Source organism: Cryptosporidium hominis (assembly GCF_000006425.1).
Source record: "Cryptosporidium hominis TU502 chromosome 6 CHRO016148, whole genome shotgun sequence".
Classification (NCBI taxonomy): Eukaryota; Apicomplexa; class Conoidasida; order Eucoccidiorida; family Cryptosporidiidae; genus Cryptosporidium; species Cryptosporidium hominis.
This window is the reverse complement of record NW_667297.1, coordinates 1-14666: the sequence shown is the minus strand read 5'-3', so window position 1 is coordinate 14666 and position 14666 is coordinate 1. Positions and strand designations below refer to the sequence as shown.

General features: G+C 31.6%; 6 protein-coding genes across 6 annotated transcripts; 2 read left to right on the top strand and 4 right to left on the bottom strand.

Moving 5' to 3' along the window:
- Positions 1-1321, bottom strand: Chro.60468 (hypothetical protein; the record flags this gene model as incomplete). The annotated part of the gene is made up of 1 exon (XM_661601.1): positions 1-1321. A coding segment is annotated over one exon (1321 nt), but the record flags the coding sequence as incomplete, so codon positions are not given.
- Positions 1322-1594: 273 nt separating this feature from the next.
- Chro.60467 (multi-pass transmembrane protein) lies at positions 1595-1984 on the top strand. Its single annotated transcript, XM_661600.1, has 1 exon — positions 1595-1984. One exon carries the CDS (start codon positions 1595-1597, stop codon positions 1982-1984), a length of 390 nt encoding a protein of 129 aa, XP_666692.1.
- Positions 1985-2517: 533 nt separating this feature from the next.
- On the bottom strand, positions 2518-4815 carry Chro.60466 (hypothetical protein). The annotated part of the gene is made up of 1 exon (XM_661599.1): positions 2518-4815. One exon carries the CDS (start codon positions 4813-4815, stop codon positions 2518-2520), a length of 2298 nt encoding a protein of 765 aa, XP_666691.1.
- A 667-nt stretch (positions 4816-5482) lies between these two features.
- Chro.60465 (multi-pass transmembrane protein) lies at positions 5483-9097 on the top strand. Its single annotated transcript, XM_661598.1, has 1 exon — positions 5483-9097. One exon carries the CDS (start codon positions 5483-5485, stop codon positions 9095-9097), a length of 3615 nt encoding a protein of 1204 aa, XP_666690.1.
- Positions 9098-9153: 56 nt separating this feature from the next.
- On the bottom strand, positions 9154-12276 carry Chro.60463 (hypothetical protein). The annotated part of the gene is made up of 1 exon (XM_661597.1): positions 9154-12276. One exon carries the CDS (start codon positions 12274-12276, stop codon positions 9154-9156), a length of 3123 nt encoding a protein of 1040 aa, XP_666689.1.
- Positions 12277-12800: 524 nt separating this feature from the next.
- On the bottom strand, positions 12801-14006 carry Chro.60462 (phosphdiesterase). Its single annotated transcript, XM_661596.1, has 1 exon — positions 12801-14006. One exon carries the CDS (start codon positions 14004-14006, stop codon positions 12801-12803), a length of 1206 nt encoding a protein of 401 aa, XP_666688.1.
- Between the last annotated feature and the right edge of the window lie 660 nt (positions 14007-14666).

Below are 14666 nucleotides of genomic sequence, written 5' to 3'. Positions count from 1 at the left end.
CCAAACCTACAACCTTTGTGCATTTATTGTTTTCAATACCATTTTTATTGTCAGGCTTATCACTCAAGTCCTCAGTATTCCTCAAAATCATGATTTCATTCATCAAATCTGCTTCCCTCTGCTTCCAACTCTTTTCCTGCTCTGAATATATTTGTAGTTGTTGTTTTAAAGAGTTAATCTCCATGTTATATTCATGAATCCTTCTTTTATTTTCCTCCTGCTCCATGTATAACCTTTGTGTAAGTATCTCATAAGATGTTGATGACTGAGGAGATGAAACTTTTGCAATTCCCTGATCTGAAGCAACATCAAATGCCTTAAAGTTGTCCATGGATTGGTTTGGTATCTTAATCATTGGATTTGGGTAATAACTTGGAGTAACTCTTTGACTACCCTCATAATTATTAATTTGGCTTAATCCATTATTTTTTGTCTCTGATTCATCTTTACCCTGACGAATCTCATGGATCTGAGATTCCAACTTTTCATTATTAACTTCAACATCAATAATAGTAGCAGTTTCGGTTAACTCTTCCGCCTCTCTAACTGTTTCATTAATAACCTCAATATCTTCTTTGATTGAAAACATTGGAATTCCTAATGTGCTTTCACATGATAATTTGTTATCCTTTTTTTTATCAGAATGTTTGCCAAGAAATTCTTTTTGAGTAATTCCATCGTTATGAACAGAAGATAATTCATTAACCCTTGCAAAGTTATTTTTAAATTCATTTAAGTTTTGTATTGGATTGTCAGAAATCTCGCTATAAACTGTGGTAAATCCGGACATCATAGAAGCTGTATCATCAAATCCCTCAGAAACTTGGCCTAAAGAAGAACATGAGATATAAATCTCAATATATGAATTTGGGTCTGAGCATTTAATTAATGGAATTTCAACTTTTACCGGCTCAGAAGTTTCATAACCTGCTAGTCTATAGCTGTTTGCAAAGCTTGAAAGCTCCAAAGGGACCTCTCCAATCAATGAAACCAGGGGATTATCTTTAAATTTACCGTAGATAACAAGTCTAGAATCCTTGGGTAAGAATGTTTCAGAATTTGCTTGAGTTTTTCCTTGTTTCTGAGAGGATTTTTGGAATAGTGTTGCAATCAAGACCATTGGCTGGTAGAAAGGATGTATTATACTTCCATTCACGCATGATACAGCTTCTTTTCCAGAAATCCTCTTTGGGCCTCTTATCCAATCAATAGTAATTTCACACTGTTCGTGTAGAAAAATATGAAGATTCTCAACTCTCAGATCAAACCTGAACTTTTCTGCATTTTGGCCAATATGTTTCACTGCTCTGACCAGTCTCATATTCAAAAGCTGCAGGTTGTGTACTTTTTGTTGATTTTTTTTAATAAAAATTTAATTTTTAATCCCAAAATTCATATAAAAACTTCAATGTAAATATTTCAGCGCTTAGTTTGGATCTTAACAAAAGTTATTTTAAATAATTTTGAAAACAAAATTTGTAACAATAATATTCGTAATAAATAATTTAAATATTATTACAATACTTGCTTATAAATTAACTCTTATTCTCTTTTATCTGATATTATATTTTAATTACTTTTGCAAAGTTGAAGTATGGCAGGACAATCAGCAAAAAGAATAGCTAAAGAAGCTGCCAAATACACATCAATTTACCTTTATATAATGATTTCTTGTATTTCAATTCATTTCATTTTTAAAGGACTATATACCCCATCAAAACTGATTGGAAAATCAGGCATTGGATTTGCAATAATTTCTTCCATTTACTTTTTTACGTACTCCAGTATTAAATCCCGTTTAGAGGTTGGAGTTGGATATTCAATGTACCAAGATGTATATATCTTAAACTCTATGGTTGCAATATTATCCGTTGTATCAAACTATTTCTGGTATATTTTTTTGCTAATCCCAATTTATATTATTTATAAAATTGGAAAATTAATCATTAATTGGGTATTTACCCCTGAACCTGTAAGTTTATAAATTAATTAGAGAATATAGTTTTAAATGGATTAAATATATTCTCTATTATTGTTTCATCTTTAATATTTGCATTATTGATCCTTCTATAACTGTTTGTTCCGATTTCTAATAGGAGATTCAAGTTCCTCAAAAGCAAAAAGCAAAGAATAAGTACCATTAATCCCAAGTAAAATTAATTTGATTTATTATTCTATCTGGCAACTTTATTTTAATTAAAATTTAATGTCACTAACCTTTCTTTATTTATATTCATTATTAATTCCTAAATTTTACTTATTTTTTTTTTTTTTTTAACTTTCAAACTCCGCTTACATGCACATGCATTTTCCTTTCAATGCAAATTTTTGCAAGTGCATGTGGATGATATAACCGGTATAGGAATATAACACGTAATTTAAATAATTATGTGGACAATAATATATAGAAATAAATTATAAAATAAAAACTAATGACAGAGAATATATATTTAAATTATAAGGAAAGGTTTGTTGGAGGTAAAGTATGTAAGAATAGAATTGTAATTTAACAATTCATCAAGGAGTCTTTACTTTAATTGAATTACGGAGCTTAATCAAGCAGTTCAATGCGTGGCTGTTTTCATCATTCTCAATAATTCTGCAAATGACTGCTGCAGCATCTATAAATTCTAGAAGAAAATTGGAATCTTCAAAAAACTCAAAATCCTTATTTTCCCAAAGCAAACTTACTCTCTGAATAATGCACAAAAGAGTATCTGAATTGAATTGATGTTTGAAATATGAAGATAGCTTGCTTAATTTCTTTTCAAAGAGTTCAAAGAATAAGTCATCCCAGTGTAAAATTAAAAAGCTTATGGTTCCTTGAAAGTCAAGAATACCTTGCTTATCCCTCTCATCAAAATTATTAACTCCTTTGATATTTCTAATCTTTGAATATTTCCATATATGGTCACTATCAACAAGACCTTGAAGAACTGTGGAAGCATTCGAAAATCTTGAGGAGTTTGAAATATTGGAGGACATTCCACCTTTGGATATGGTTGAAGATTTCAAATATTTAACCAAGTATGGTGCAAGTATCTGAGCGAGTAGTTGCTGTACAGTTAAAGCAATTTCAAAATTAGATTGGTCTTCTTCATTCACTTCGGCCTCATCTTCCAGAAAGAAGCAGTTCATCTGACAGCTTGACAATTTTCTTGAATAAGTGTTCTTTCCTATTGATTCTCGTCTATCATTATCATCATCATCATCATCATCATAAAAGTAAATTCTATCTTTTGACCTGTTTCTTCTGCAAATTCGAGAATATATGGAATTCAATATTGAATTCCAATCATTCATTCCTCCAGCACTACTTGATACCAGAATTGGTTTATCATCTGGACCCCAAATTTTCCTAAATATTTCACATCCAATTGACCATTCAATAAAAAGAGAAATTGAATCTATGTTCCCACAATACTTTTGATGCATATTTATGTTGCTGCTTGCAAGAAGAGAAGAAAATAATACTCTTGGACTATCTAAAGCTATCCTATTATAAAGAAATATGTTTCCTTCTTTGCAATGTATTACTCTTTCTGGTTTAATGTATTCAATAAAGTAAGGCAAAATATCTCTGGCCAAGTCCCCGTCCGTAAACTCCTCATCCTTTCCAATAACATTGTATAAACCAGAATCATGGTTATTGTATATTTTTGAACCAATATTTTTTTCATCATTCTGTACTGTGGAGTTCCTTTCCAGATTCAAACCACTTTTCCCTGTCAAAGTATCATTATTCTTGCCAAAAATTTGGTCCAAAATATTCTCATTCAAGTTTAGCTTTTCCTCGCTAGTGCTGTTTTCAGAAATTATACTCAAAAAATTCTCTGAGAAAATGGCCTTAACTGACATTAAACGTATCTTTGGAGGTTTTGATTCATCTATTATATGAAATAATATATTCCCATCGTTAAAATTCTCATAGTGTGATGATATTGATAAATTATGAAGATCATGAAAACCTTTACACGAGAGACTTGGGGTAAATCCAGCAGGGAAATCCCATCCAAACAAAACCTTACCAGCATATCCAGAAACTCTATAAACAATACTTGCCTTGAAATCTGCCGAAAAAAGAGATTCACAACTGGCACCAAACTCCACTATGCTATTTGCATAAATCTTTTCTGGAGGAAATTCTATCCACTGTCCTCCCGAAACTAAGTTCTCCATAGAATAAGGAGAATATGGGCCTCTTGTTATTAAATTTTCATTGTGACTTTCTACATGCATACTGGGAGTAACTGCTGATGAAATGGTCGAATTTCCCAAACTCCTATTCTTGAACTTTTCGCTATCGCTCTTACTTGCTGCAGGGAGCTGTAAAGTTAAATCAAAATCTGTCAAGTTCACAATTCTAATGTAAAGAGACCGAGGAAATGTTCTTAATCTCTTCACCCACTCGTAATAATTCGAATTCAACCTCTTATTCAAGTCAAAGCTATACTGATTGGAATGCTTTTCTCTATAATCCTTTGAGTCCAGTCTATCCAATAACTTGTTACCAAATTCAGTCTCTCTAATATTAATATGAGTCATTAATCTCTTACAAGATCGTTGCAATCCGTTCGTATTATCCAAGTAAAAGATCTCACTCCTGTTTCCATCAGCCTTGCTTGTAAATCCTACAAACTTGTCATCTCCTTCAATCACCCCAGTCCAAGCATTAGCCTCACAATCTCCTATTATACGGGACTCATACTTATAAATAAAGAAATACTCCAACCCGTTCACTATAACAGAATATACAACGTTGCACCCAAAAATACTTTGATAAGTTGCACTTGAACACACAAATGACGTCATCATCCCTGAGCTAATCCTTTCTACTGGATGGTAAATCCATTATCCTTTATCAAGTATTTGTATATACCTGAAAAAAGTTAGTCGAGTATTATTCTTTATTACTACCTCCAGTTGCTCCATCTTCACAAAGAATTCTTTTTGTCCTTCTCTTAAATGTACTTATTTCAGTATTCAGTTCTTTTTTCTTGGCTAATTTTCAATTCTACTTTATTCCTTCTCTGGGATTTCTTACTATCTAATCCGGGAATCTTGGCTATTACTCTTCTTCAATGTATTAAAGCTAATAGAAACTACTAGATTCCTTGATTTCCTATCTAAAAACTACCCCGTCCGCATTTTAATATCTTCTCCTTCACTTTTATTATTAATATTCGTAATCCTTTTCTTTTTTTCCTTTTTTTTTGTTTCTGCATTACTTTTTTTTTATTATGTGGGGAAACTTTGGCGCCTGACATTGTCATTTTTTTAATTACACGTGTTCAAAAAATTTTATCAGAATTTTCATTTCTTGACAGAAAACTGCATTTCTGTAAAAACTGGAAACCTCAGTAGCTTGATAAGGATGGATATGCTTTATAACTTCTAAAATTCAAGCTGTTCAAGGGAATCGATCTGTACTGGGATTTTTTGAGGTTTTTTCTTTCAAAATTGGCCATATTACTGAAATTCAATGCATTTAGAAAATCCAGGCACTATACAGAGGGGGGTGGAGGAATTTGAAAATGAAATAGAATTCTTTTTGGCGAAACTATATGAAATCAATCATGATGACGAAACTTTGTCTTGCAAAATCAATACCTTTAAGAGGATGAAGCTAAGTAGAGATTGTGATTCTAAGAGAGTCAATTTAGAAAGAACTCGTCGTTTAATCACTCATCTTTGTAACCATGGGCAATACCAATTTCTTTATGATACCTTTAAAAAGAATTATTTCGATCTTTGGACTAGTAATATCCAAACAATCCAACAACACGAATTGGTTACAACCATTCAGAATAAGATTCAAAAAGATAATACAGGTCTAGAGCTCTCTGACTTCATATATAATACTTTGTTTTCTCTAGAAGACTTCAGGATGTTAATCCAAAATGGAATAATAAGTGACTATTTGAATGTGTTCACAAGGTTTTGGTGCCATCATAAGAGATCCACTCAAATCATATGTAACGTGTATTTGACTTTTGACTGCATGTACAAGCGTTATAGAGCAACTATAAGTGCTTCTAATAAGGAGAATGAGTATCTTGGCTTTATTCAAAATGCCAACTCTTTTCTAAAGTCCATCATTCTTTCTATACATCCTGCAACTAATCATTCCTATATGATAGGATCAGTGCCCATTTCATTAGTGGGATTATTACTATCGGTTTTTATATCTATAAATGAAATTAGAGACTTCAGTTACTCTAATCAAATTTCTGTTACTGAGAGATTAAAGGAAGCAGTTGAAGGAAAATATGAAAAGCCTTTTTTTATGCTCAAAAAGATCTTTGAAATGTTTATTGAACTACAAATTATAAACCAAGACCTGAAGAAACTTTACTTGGAGATTCTGAGAAGGTATTACTTGAAGATATTTGAAGAAAAGAAGTCTTTAGGCTTTAAGGATTTTGTCAACTTTGTGAGAGAAGCTTTGGAATTGGAGAGAAGTCTTTTAGTTACTTATAATAATAGAGATTTGCTTTATACCAGTAATTTTGGAAGCTCAAGTTCAAAGCTTAATACCTCTCTTTTATCTCTGATCCACCAAGATCAGAAGATCCCATTGAATGCATTTAGAGACACTTCTCCAACAGATATATCCGGCTTTGATCAATATAACGAAGATGATGAAACTAGCTGGGATTTATTTGTCTTTAACGTGGAGCTGAACATTTTAGACGTTTTGATTTCTGATGATATCATTCATCACTACTCCAAAAGTAATCAAGGACTTAGCTGCCTTACGTTACTTGTTTCAAATGAAGAATTTGAGATCTTGACATTCCTTTTCAATGTATTCAAAAGAAAGAACAAAGAACAACTATTTAGAAAAGAGCTAGAGAAATGTATAATTGAACAAGGTCTCGATTTAGTTAAGCAACTACCCAAATATCGATTTTTAGTTCCAAGTGAAATGAAGGATCACAGAAAGACAAACTCTATATTCGAGACTTATTTGCAGAATATAAAAGGGTTGTTGGAGTTTTATTTAAAGATTGAGAGGATCTGGAAGAGATCTTTTATTGAGGATGAGAAAATTCGTAATTTGTGTATAAATGAGGCCTGGGTACAGATCTTGAATTGTGACGATACCTTAGCCAAAGAGATAATGAGAGGATTTTCAATATTAATTCACCACATATTGGTTAGAAGCTATAACTTCCATAAAGGGGAAAATGTAGATTTAAGATCTGGTGGTACCCAAAAAAGACTTTCTAGAGCTAATTTGGACATAATTTGTTGGAATGTCAATAATTCCTCTAGTGGGAATTCTCTAGAGGGAACCAGTAATGGTAGTGATATTAAGACTAGAGAATACTTTGAGAGCATTATTTATTTATTTAAATGCAGTAACTATAAGGATTATTTCCAGAAATACTATCATCAGCTATTATCTCAAAGAATAGTTTACTATTTTACAAACAACAGAATTGGTTTTGGAAGTAATCAAGGAGAAATCCTCAAGTATTACCTTGGCTGGAGTTCATCATCAGCTTTGGGAAGTAATATAGAGATGTTAATGAACAAGGTTGATATTTATGAGATTTATCTGATGAAATTACTTTACACTGAATGTGGTTATACTTTTATTAGTAAATCAAACTTTGTAATTAAGGACTGGTTTGCCAGTCAGTCCATCTTTAAATTCTATCTATTGGAGTCTATTGGGCACCAAATGGCGCCAAGCGTTAAGATTGTTGAAGATGCTAATTCAGAATCTTCTTGTTTAAGAAAAGATGAGAATCTTAAAATCGAATTTGGTAGTTTTTCTCACAGAAAAAAGAGAATTACAAAGACTTTATCTACAACAATTTGCGAAGAGATCCACTTTTGGCTTAAATCAGAAGATCTTAAAATGAAGTATGAGAGTTCATCCTTGGATAATGTAGGATTGGTTGAAAATGACGAGGTTGGTGATTTTATAATTTCTAGTGGTGTTCCTTCTGAAATCCAAAAATCTCAAGAAAGCGAGGAGCTTGAGAAGGAAATTGTTCTTAAAAACATCAAATATGAAGTTCCATTTTCTTTAATTGTGTTATCTTCAACAAACTGGCCATTAAGAAATTATAAAAATGGAGAAGATGGCGCCAAAAATACCGGTATTATAAATGAAGAGAGTTGTTTACCATTAAATTTTTTGGAGTGTGAATTGTTTTCCAAGTACAATGGCAATATAGATATTCAACATATCCACAATGAAATGAAACTTTACCAACAATTTTATACTAAAATTTACTCCAGAACTTTGACTTGGTCTTATTTTTTGGGTACTTGTATAATGGATTATTGCATGCATGCATTAGGGCGCCAACGTCTGAGGATGATTTTAACTTTACAGCAAGGAATATTATTATTATGTTTTAATGAAGAGAAAATGTTTGTGGAATTAAGAAGAGAACAATATTTAGCCCTTAAAGACAATATTGGTAGACTATTTGATCCAATTAGACTTTTGGTGGCTCGAGTGAGATTGGAAGGAGAAATTGAAGAAGTGGCAGAAGAAAAAGAATTGGAGTTACCGCCACTTCTAATGTTACATGAGGAAAATAAAGATAATGTAAAGATTGGGTATAATATAGATTTTGATACAATAATAAAAAATTATGTAGGATCTGGAGAGTTTGATCAATCAAAGGAATATTTGATGAACTATACTTCAGGTTTGAATACAATAGACTTTAGTTCAGACTTTTGTTTGGACTATATTTATAATGAAAAGGATTATTTGGATGAGAATATGAGTAGAAACGAGAAAGGATGTATTGGAAGAGAAGAGCAATATAGCTTTGATTATGATAGCTTAAAGAGTAATAACTACATTTCTTTGTTTAAAAATAATAAGTACCGTATAGAGGCCATAATAATGAAATTCTTAAAACATAAACAAAAGTCATCACTTCTTAATTTAGTACAAGTAGTAATGAAGGAGTTTTCTTTAAATAAAGATGATAACGTTGACAGTATTCATCAGAACAATAAGATAATCAACGGAGAGATCTTGAAGATTTTGAATTCTTTAATACAAAGAGATTTGATAGAGATTGATTCAGAAAATGAACATTTCTATAATTATATACCTTAGACTTCAGAATATTATATGTTTGTTCTTTAATATTTTAGCTAACAAGTAATTATTATTTACATTTTTACTTTTGGCGTGATCTTAACTTTGGGTACAATTTTTGGAGATATATTTGCTACTCCTTTGGTTACTAAAATCTTCAAATCTTCTTTTGGTTGAGCTGATGCAGCCCCTCCTGCTGCTGCTCCAGAGGCAGGCTTTGGAGGACTTGCAGCAAATTTGGGAGTAATTGTAACAGCAGGTTTTCCTAGTTCGATTCCTTTAGGCTTGATTTGGACAGGACTTCCAGGTTTCTTAATATTAATTACAGGAGCTGCTGTAGCTATCTTTGGTTTAATAACAGCTGGTTTAACGTCAATCTTTTTAATAATTGTAGGAGGAGTAATTTGTTTTACTTTTCCTGGAGCTAAGTTATTAACCTGTACGGCTTTCGGAGCATTGTTTGTGGGTTGTTCCTTAGTAATAGCAGGTTTTGGAATAATCTTTGGAACAATCTTAATTGGTATTGGAGCACTGATTTCTTTAGATACAGTATTTTCTGATGTTGAAGATTTTACATCAGTTTTTGGAGCTGAAATTGATTTTTTGCCTAAGTCCAATTCTCCAGATCCCATCTTCTTAATAGTCATAGACTTTGAGTCTACTTGACTTTTTCCTAATTCTGTTGATTTCTTTAGTGCATCAGATTTTATTAAATCCGACTTTGGAGCTAACAAATTAGATTTTGTTACATTTTCTTTTATGATTGGCTCTGAGCTCTTTAATTTTTCCTCTTCAGTCTTCTCATTACCTGGGCCCGATTTTGGGACTGGAGGAGCCTTAACAGAAGACTTCAAATCTTCCTTTGGAGGTTGCTGATTTATCATGGATTTCTTCAATATGTTAGTATCACCTTCTGATGCTTTGGATGGTTCTTTGACTGTTATTTGTGATGATTTCAATACGCTTGGGCTCTCTTGAGCTTCCGATTTGCTTAAAGTAGGTGGAGATGGAGGAGCTGGTGGAGCTGATGGAGCTGGTGGAGCTGGTGGAGCTGGTGGAGCTGGTGGAGCTGGAGGAGGAACGGAAGTTGATTCCTTAATAGATAATGGTTTTACAACTGACTTTGTTAAGTCTGTGCCTTCTTTCAGTTTTTCATTCTTCTCATCCTTATCGTCCAAATTAACAGTACTCTTTGCCCTCTTTCCAATATTCAATGCTGGTCTAAGCATTGAGTTAATCTTATCTAATCCTTTGCTCTCCTTATCTCCTCTGAAGCTTAGTCTAGATAACTTACTCTCCTTCTTAGCTGTTGGGTCTTGTTTATTCTTTGATTCCTTAGCAACTATAAAGCGACCAGCTGGAAGCATTGAGTTTCCTGGTTTTGGAGCCACTGTAATTATCAAAGTAGCTAAAGGCTTATCACCATCTTCCTTCATTACATCCCATGGTTGTTCTGGAAGTAATGTGTATGGATCAATAAATGTCTTTGAAGCATGGCCAATTGGACCGGAAGTTATTGATGAATCCCACATATCAATAGTAAATCTAGGTATTAATCCTGGAGATTTAGGAGGTAAAGTATCTATTTCTAGAATCATCTCCTTTTCAATTGACCCTTTATTGTTAGCATGATTAACTTTGTATTCATGTTCAGATGACCTTCTCTTTGGATTATTCTTACACTGAGTTGAGGACTCGTTATCAATTCTAGCCACAAAAGATAGTTTACCTTTACCATCCCCAATTGGTTCAATTCCTTGGACTGACTTAATCTTTATTTCAAAACCTGATAAAGGTACATTAATATCTCCAGTCAATTGTGATGAGCTTGTTGGTACAACTGACTGCTTGGTTGATGCAACAGGTGTTGAAATCTTTGGAATTGATTGTTCATCTTTGTTAATTTTATCAGATATAGAAGCCTTTGCAGCCCCTTCTTTTGGTCCATCATTCATATAATCATCAGCAACTTTTGATAAAGAATTACCTTGTTGCATATGTGGTTGAAGCCTTGAATTATCAGAATCCTTCTGATCAACTTTTTGTGGTGGAGGTGGCTGCCAAACATCATATCCTGGAATCTTTTCTGGTGGTTGTATAGGAGGAGGTAAATCTTTGATAATTCCAAGCTTAAAGTAATAAATTGATCCATATAATGAATTGAGTCTCAAATCAAGTCCCCTACATGGATGTAGATACTCTAGAACCAGCTCAATAATCTCACGTCTGTCAGTTGGCTCATTGAATGTAATATAACTACATATACCAGCAAAAGCTTGAATTAAAGTATCTAATTGAGTATAAAGCATATCTATTCTTTCAATAGTTTCTGTTATAACATTTGGATTTCCTCTCAAGTCAATAATTTTGTTTTGAAGCCCTTGAATTGTAGTCATTTGATTCTTTAAAGTATTTTGTAAAGTTTTATTTTCTTCCTGCATCCAATAACACTGCCTTTCCAATTTTTCTCTTTCTTTTCGCTCCTTTGAAAACATAATAAAATAGTTCTTGGCTTTCTCCTCCAGCTCATCAATCAAATCCTCAATTATGAGAGGATTTGTGGTATAGGTTGCTGGCTCGTGGCCAAACAAATGAGACCTATTATTTATGTTATTTTTACTAGTCTTTACAAGCTTGGACTTAAATGGATCAAAATCTACAATATTAGGACTTAAATCCTTTGCAGCATTAATCTTATTCACCATATTTAGAATTTTCGCAGAGTTTTGTGCATTTTTCGTCAAAGGTAATACAGATCCTTGCGAGTTTGGAGGTTTGATACTTTTGTTTACATCAGACTTTCCAGCTTCTAGATTTGTTGTTCCTTTCAACAAGTTGAATGGAACTGATTGTTTCTTCTCTCTTAACTTTCCTGAAAGTCCAAGCAACCCAGAGCTAGTAATATCCACAATTGTCTTCTTTCCCAATGAAGGTTCTTTTTTTATTCCAGACTTCGTGGTTTCACCTTTAACCATACTTTTCCCGGGACTATCTCCTTTTTTTGGGGTTGTTTGTATCTTACTTGTAGATTTTGCTGGAGTTACCTTAATAATTGGAGAAATTTCTTCTGCACCACTCCCCTCGACCTCTTCATCTTGAACATTTTTCTTCAATAATAAAGTTCTATTACGATTTTGCGGTGATAGAATAGACTTTCCTAGATTTAAACTATCAGTCTTTACGTTTTCACTGGACATCTCTTAAGTTAAATCTAATTACCAATCTAATAGCAATTAAAAGATTAACTCAAGTCTTAAAAACTGTAAAGAAATATTTACTTTTAACTTAAGTATTCCAATATTATTGTTCTTAAACCTTGCATTTAAACTTAATATTATATTTGAATCCAATATAAATGGCTTTATAAACTCTTATTTTGGCTTTAATAATTGCCTTTTTATTAAAACTATTATTAATACTTTTTTTCTTATTATACGTCTTGATTACAAAATTTCTTTCCAAGTATTAGGTACTTACCATTGTAAATTTACTGACAAAAATATTCCCCTATTATAATATAAATAACCTTGTTAAAAGAAAAATCAAATAGTCAACTTTTAACAGGGTGTATTTATTTATATACCCACTTTTCATTCTTTATAACTAATTACATGCACCCAATTTTGGCGCCACACGTGGAGTTCAATAAATAATTGCATGCATGCATTCAATTAAATAAATGAATAAAATTTTGAAAATGATCATATTTTTACTCTTTCATTTATTTGTTCTTGTTTTTCTGACTAGTTTTTGCAAAATACTCATTGTTAAAGTATAAGTTTTGAATGCATTCTTGAACTATTTCTGGGTCAAATTTTAGTAATGCTTGAAAATAAGGAATACAGATTGAGCTAATAAAGCTGGTTTGCAATTTAGTATAATCATACGTGTCAGTTGTGTCATTTAGTGAAATATTTAACATTAGTTTTAGTTTCTTTTGGTTTTCTAATTCTTCATAAACTAGTCTTGACCATTTTAGATATATATTAGTATTCATTAATGGATTTGAAATATCAACAGAGTGTAGTAAAATTGATAAATACAACTTCTTCTTTTGTGCTTCAACTTCAATACTCCTCGAATTTGAGGAATAGTTTTTATTAAAGTTTAAAACTAAGTCTCTCAAATATTTGTGTTGGAACATATCAGTAAATAGTATTGAATTAATCATCATTTTATGTAATTCTGAATAACATTTGGAAGTAGTTGGAGGCATAATATTGGAAGCTTCATCATTTAATATTACAAATAAGAGAGAAGAATGATGATTTTCCAATACTGAAAAATTATTATATATGTTTAGTGTTGAGAGAGTATTGTTTTGTAAAATTTCAAAAAACTGTTCTTCTGTTGTAAATTCTTGCAATACTTTTCTTGAGACAATGTTCAACTCCTTAATCATATCATTAGTTAATCCTGGATGATCCAAATCATGTGAAAGAGATGAAATGATTAGACAATAAGCTTCTAAGGAATTTACATAATGTCTCACAGAAGGTTTGTCTAGCCAATTGTTTAGTGTGATGGAAATACTTACAGCATGATGAAAATTATGAAAAGGATTTTCTTCATGGTAATATTTTATTAACTCTGAAACAAAGTTTTTAATTTTTCTGTTGTTTATTTGCCAAGACAAAACATCATCATCATAATCATCTTTATCACGTATTACTTCTCTAAATCTGTAATAGATTAAAAATTCTGCAATTTCTTTAATTTCATCGATACTTAACTCAAGCAAGTCGATATTATACCATTCCTTGGAAAGTATTTCTGGTTTTCTAATGTCCCATTTCTCATCATTAAAACTTTTAAGTTTTCCACTATTCTTATTCATCTTTTGTTTACAATATAACTCTCTAATATCAACCAGTTTAATATAACTGCTTCCAATCAATGAATCATCCTTTCCAGAGATTTGGCCCATATTACCAATATCTCTAAATAAGTTTTCATTAATTTCAGAAATTGGCCTGTTCAATAATCTAATAATTTGTCTATAATTACAATTTATCTTCTTTTCTTGTATAATATGAGTTTTTGTTGGGCTTTGTTTAACTGGAAATGATTTACCACTTAGAAAATATTTTAATGAATAATAAAACTGGTTCAAATTTATGTCATTGTTATATTCAGAGATAACTTCAACCTTGCCAAATGTGGTTAAAAGTATTACGTCAATGTTATTGTCCAAATAGTAATTTTGGCTATATAAATTAATGATATACTTGGAATTACTACTGATTAAATGAATGATTGAAGTATCAATGAACCAATATCCTGGTTTATCCAATAAATAATCAACTAAGTCATTTTTTTCTTGTAGAACCCAACATTCAATTTCCAAATGTGGAATATTTAAGATTTTGGAAATATTTTTTATGATTGTTGAAACCTTAAAGTCTAAACCACTTGTATATATTTTCACATCTGGATTAATAATATTACTCAAGCTTTTTATTAGTGAATTAGTTTTTAATAAGTTCTTTTGATTCTTCTTTATTGGAATAATTAAAGTATTTCCAGTAATATCTCTAATGTAATTAAGTTCATTGACTTGAAACTCTCTCGTTTGATCTCCAAAATT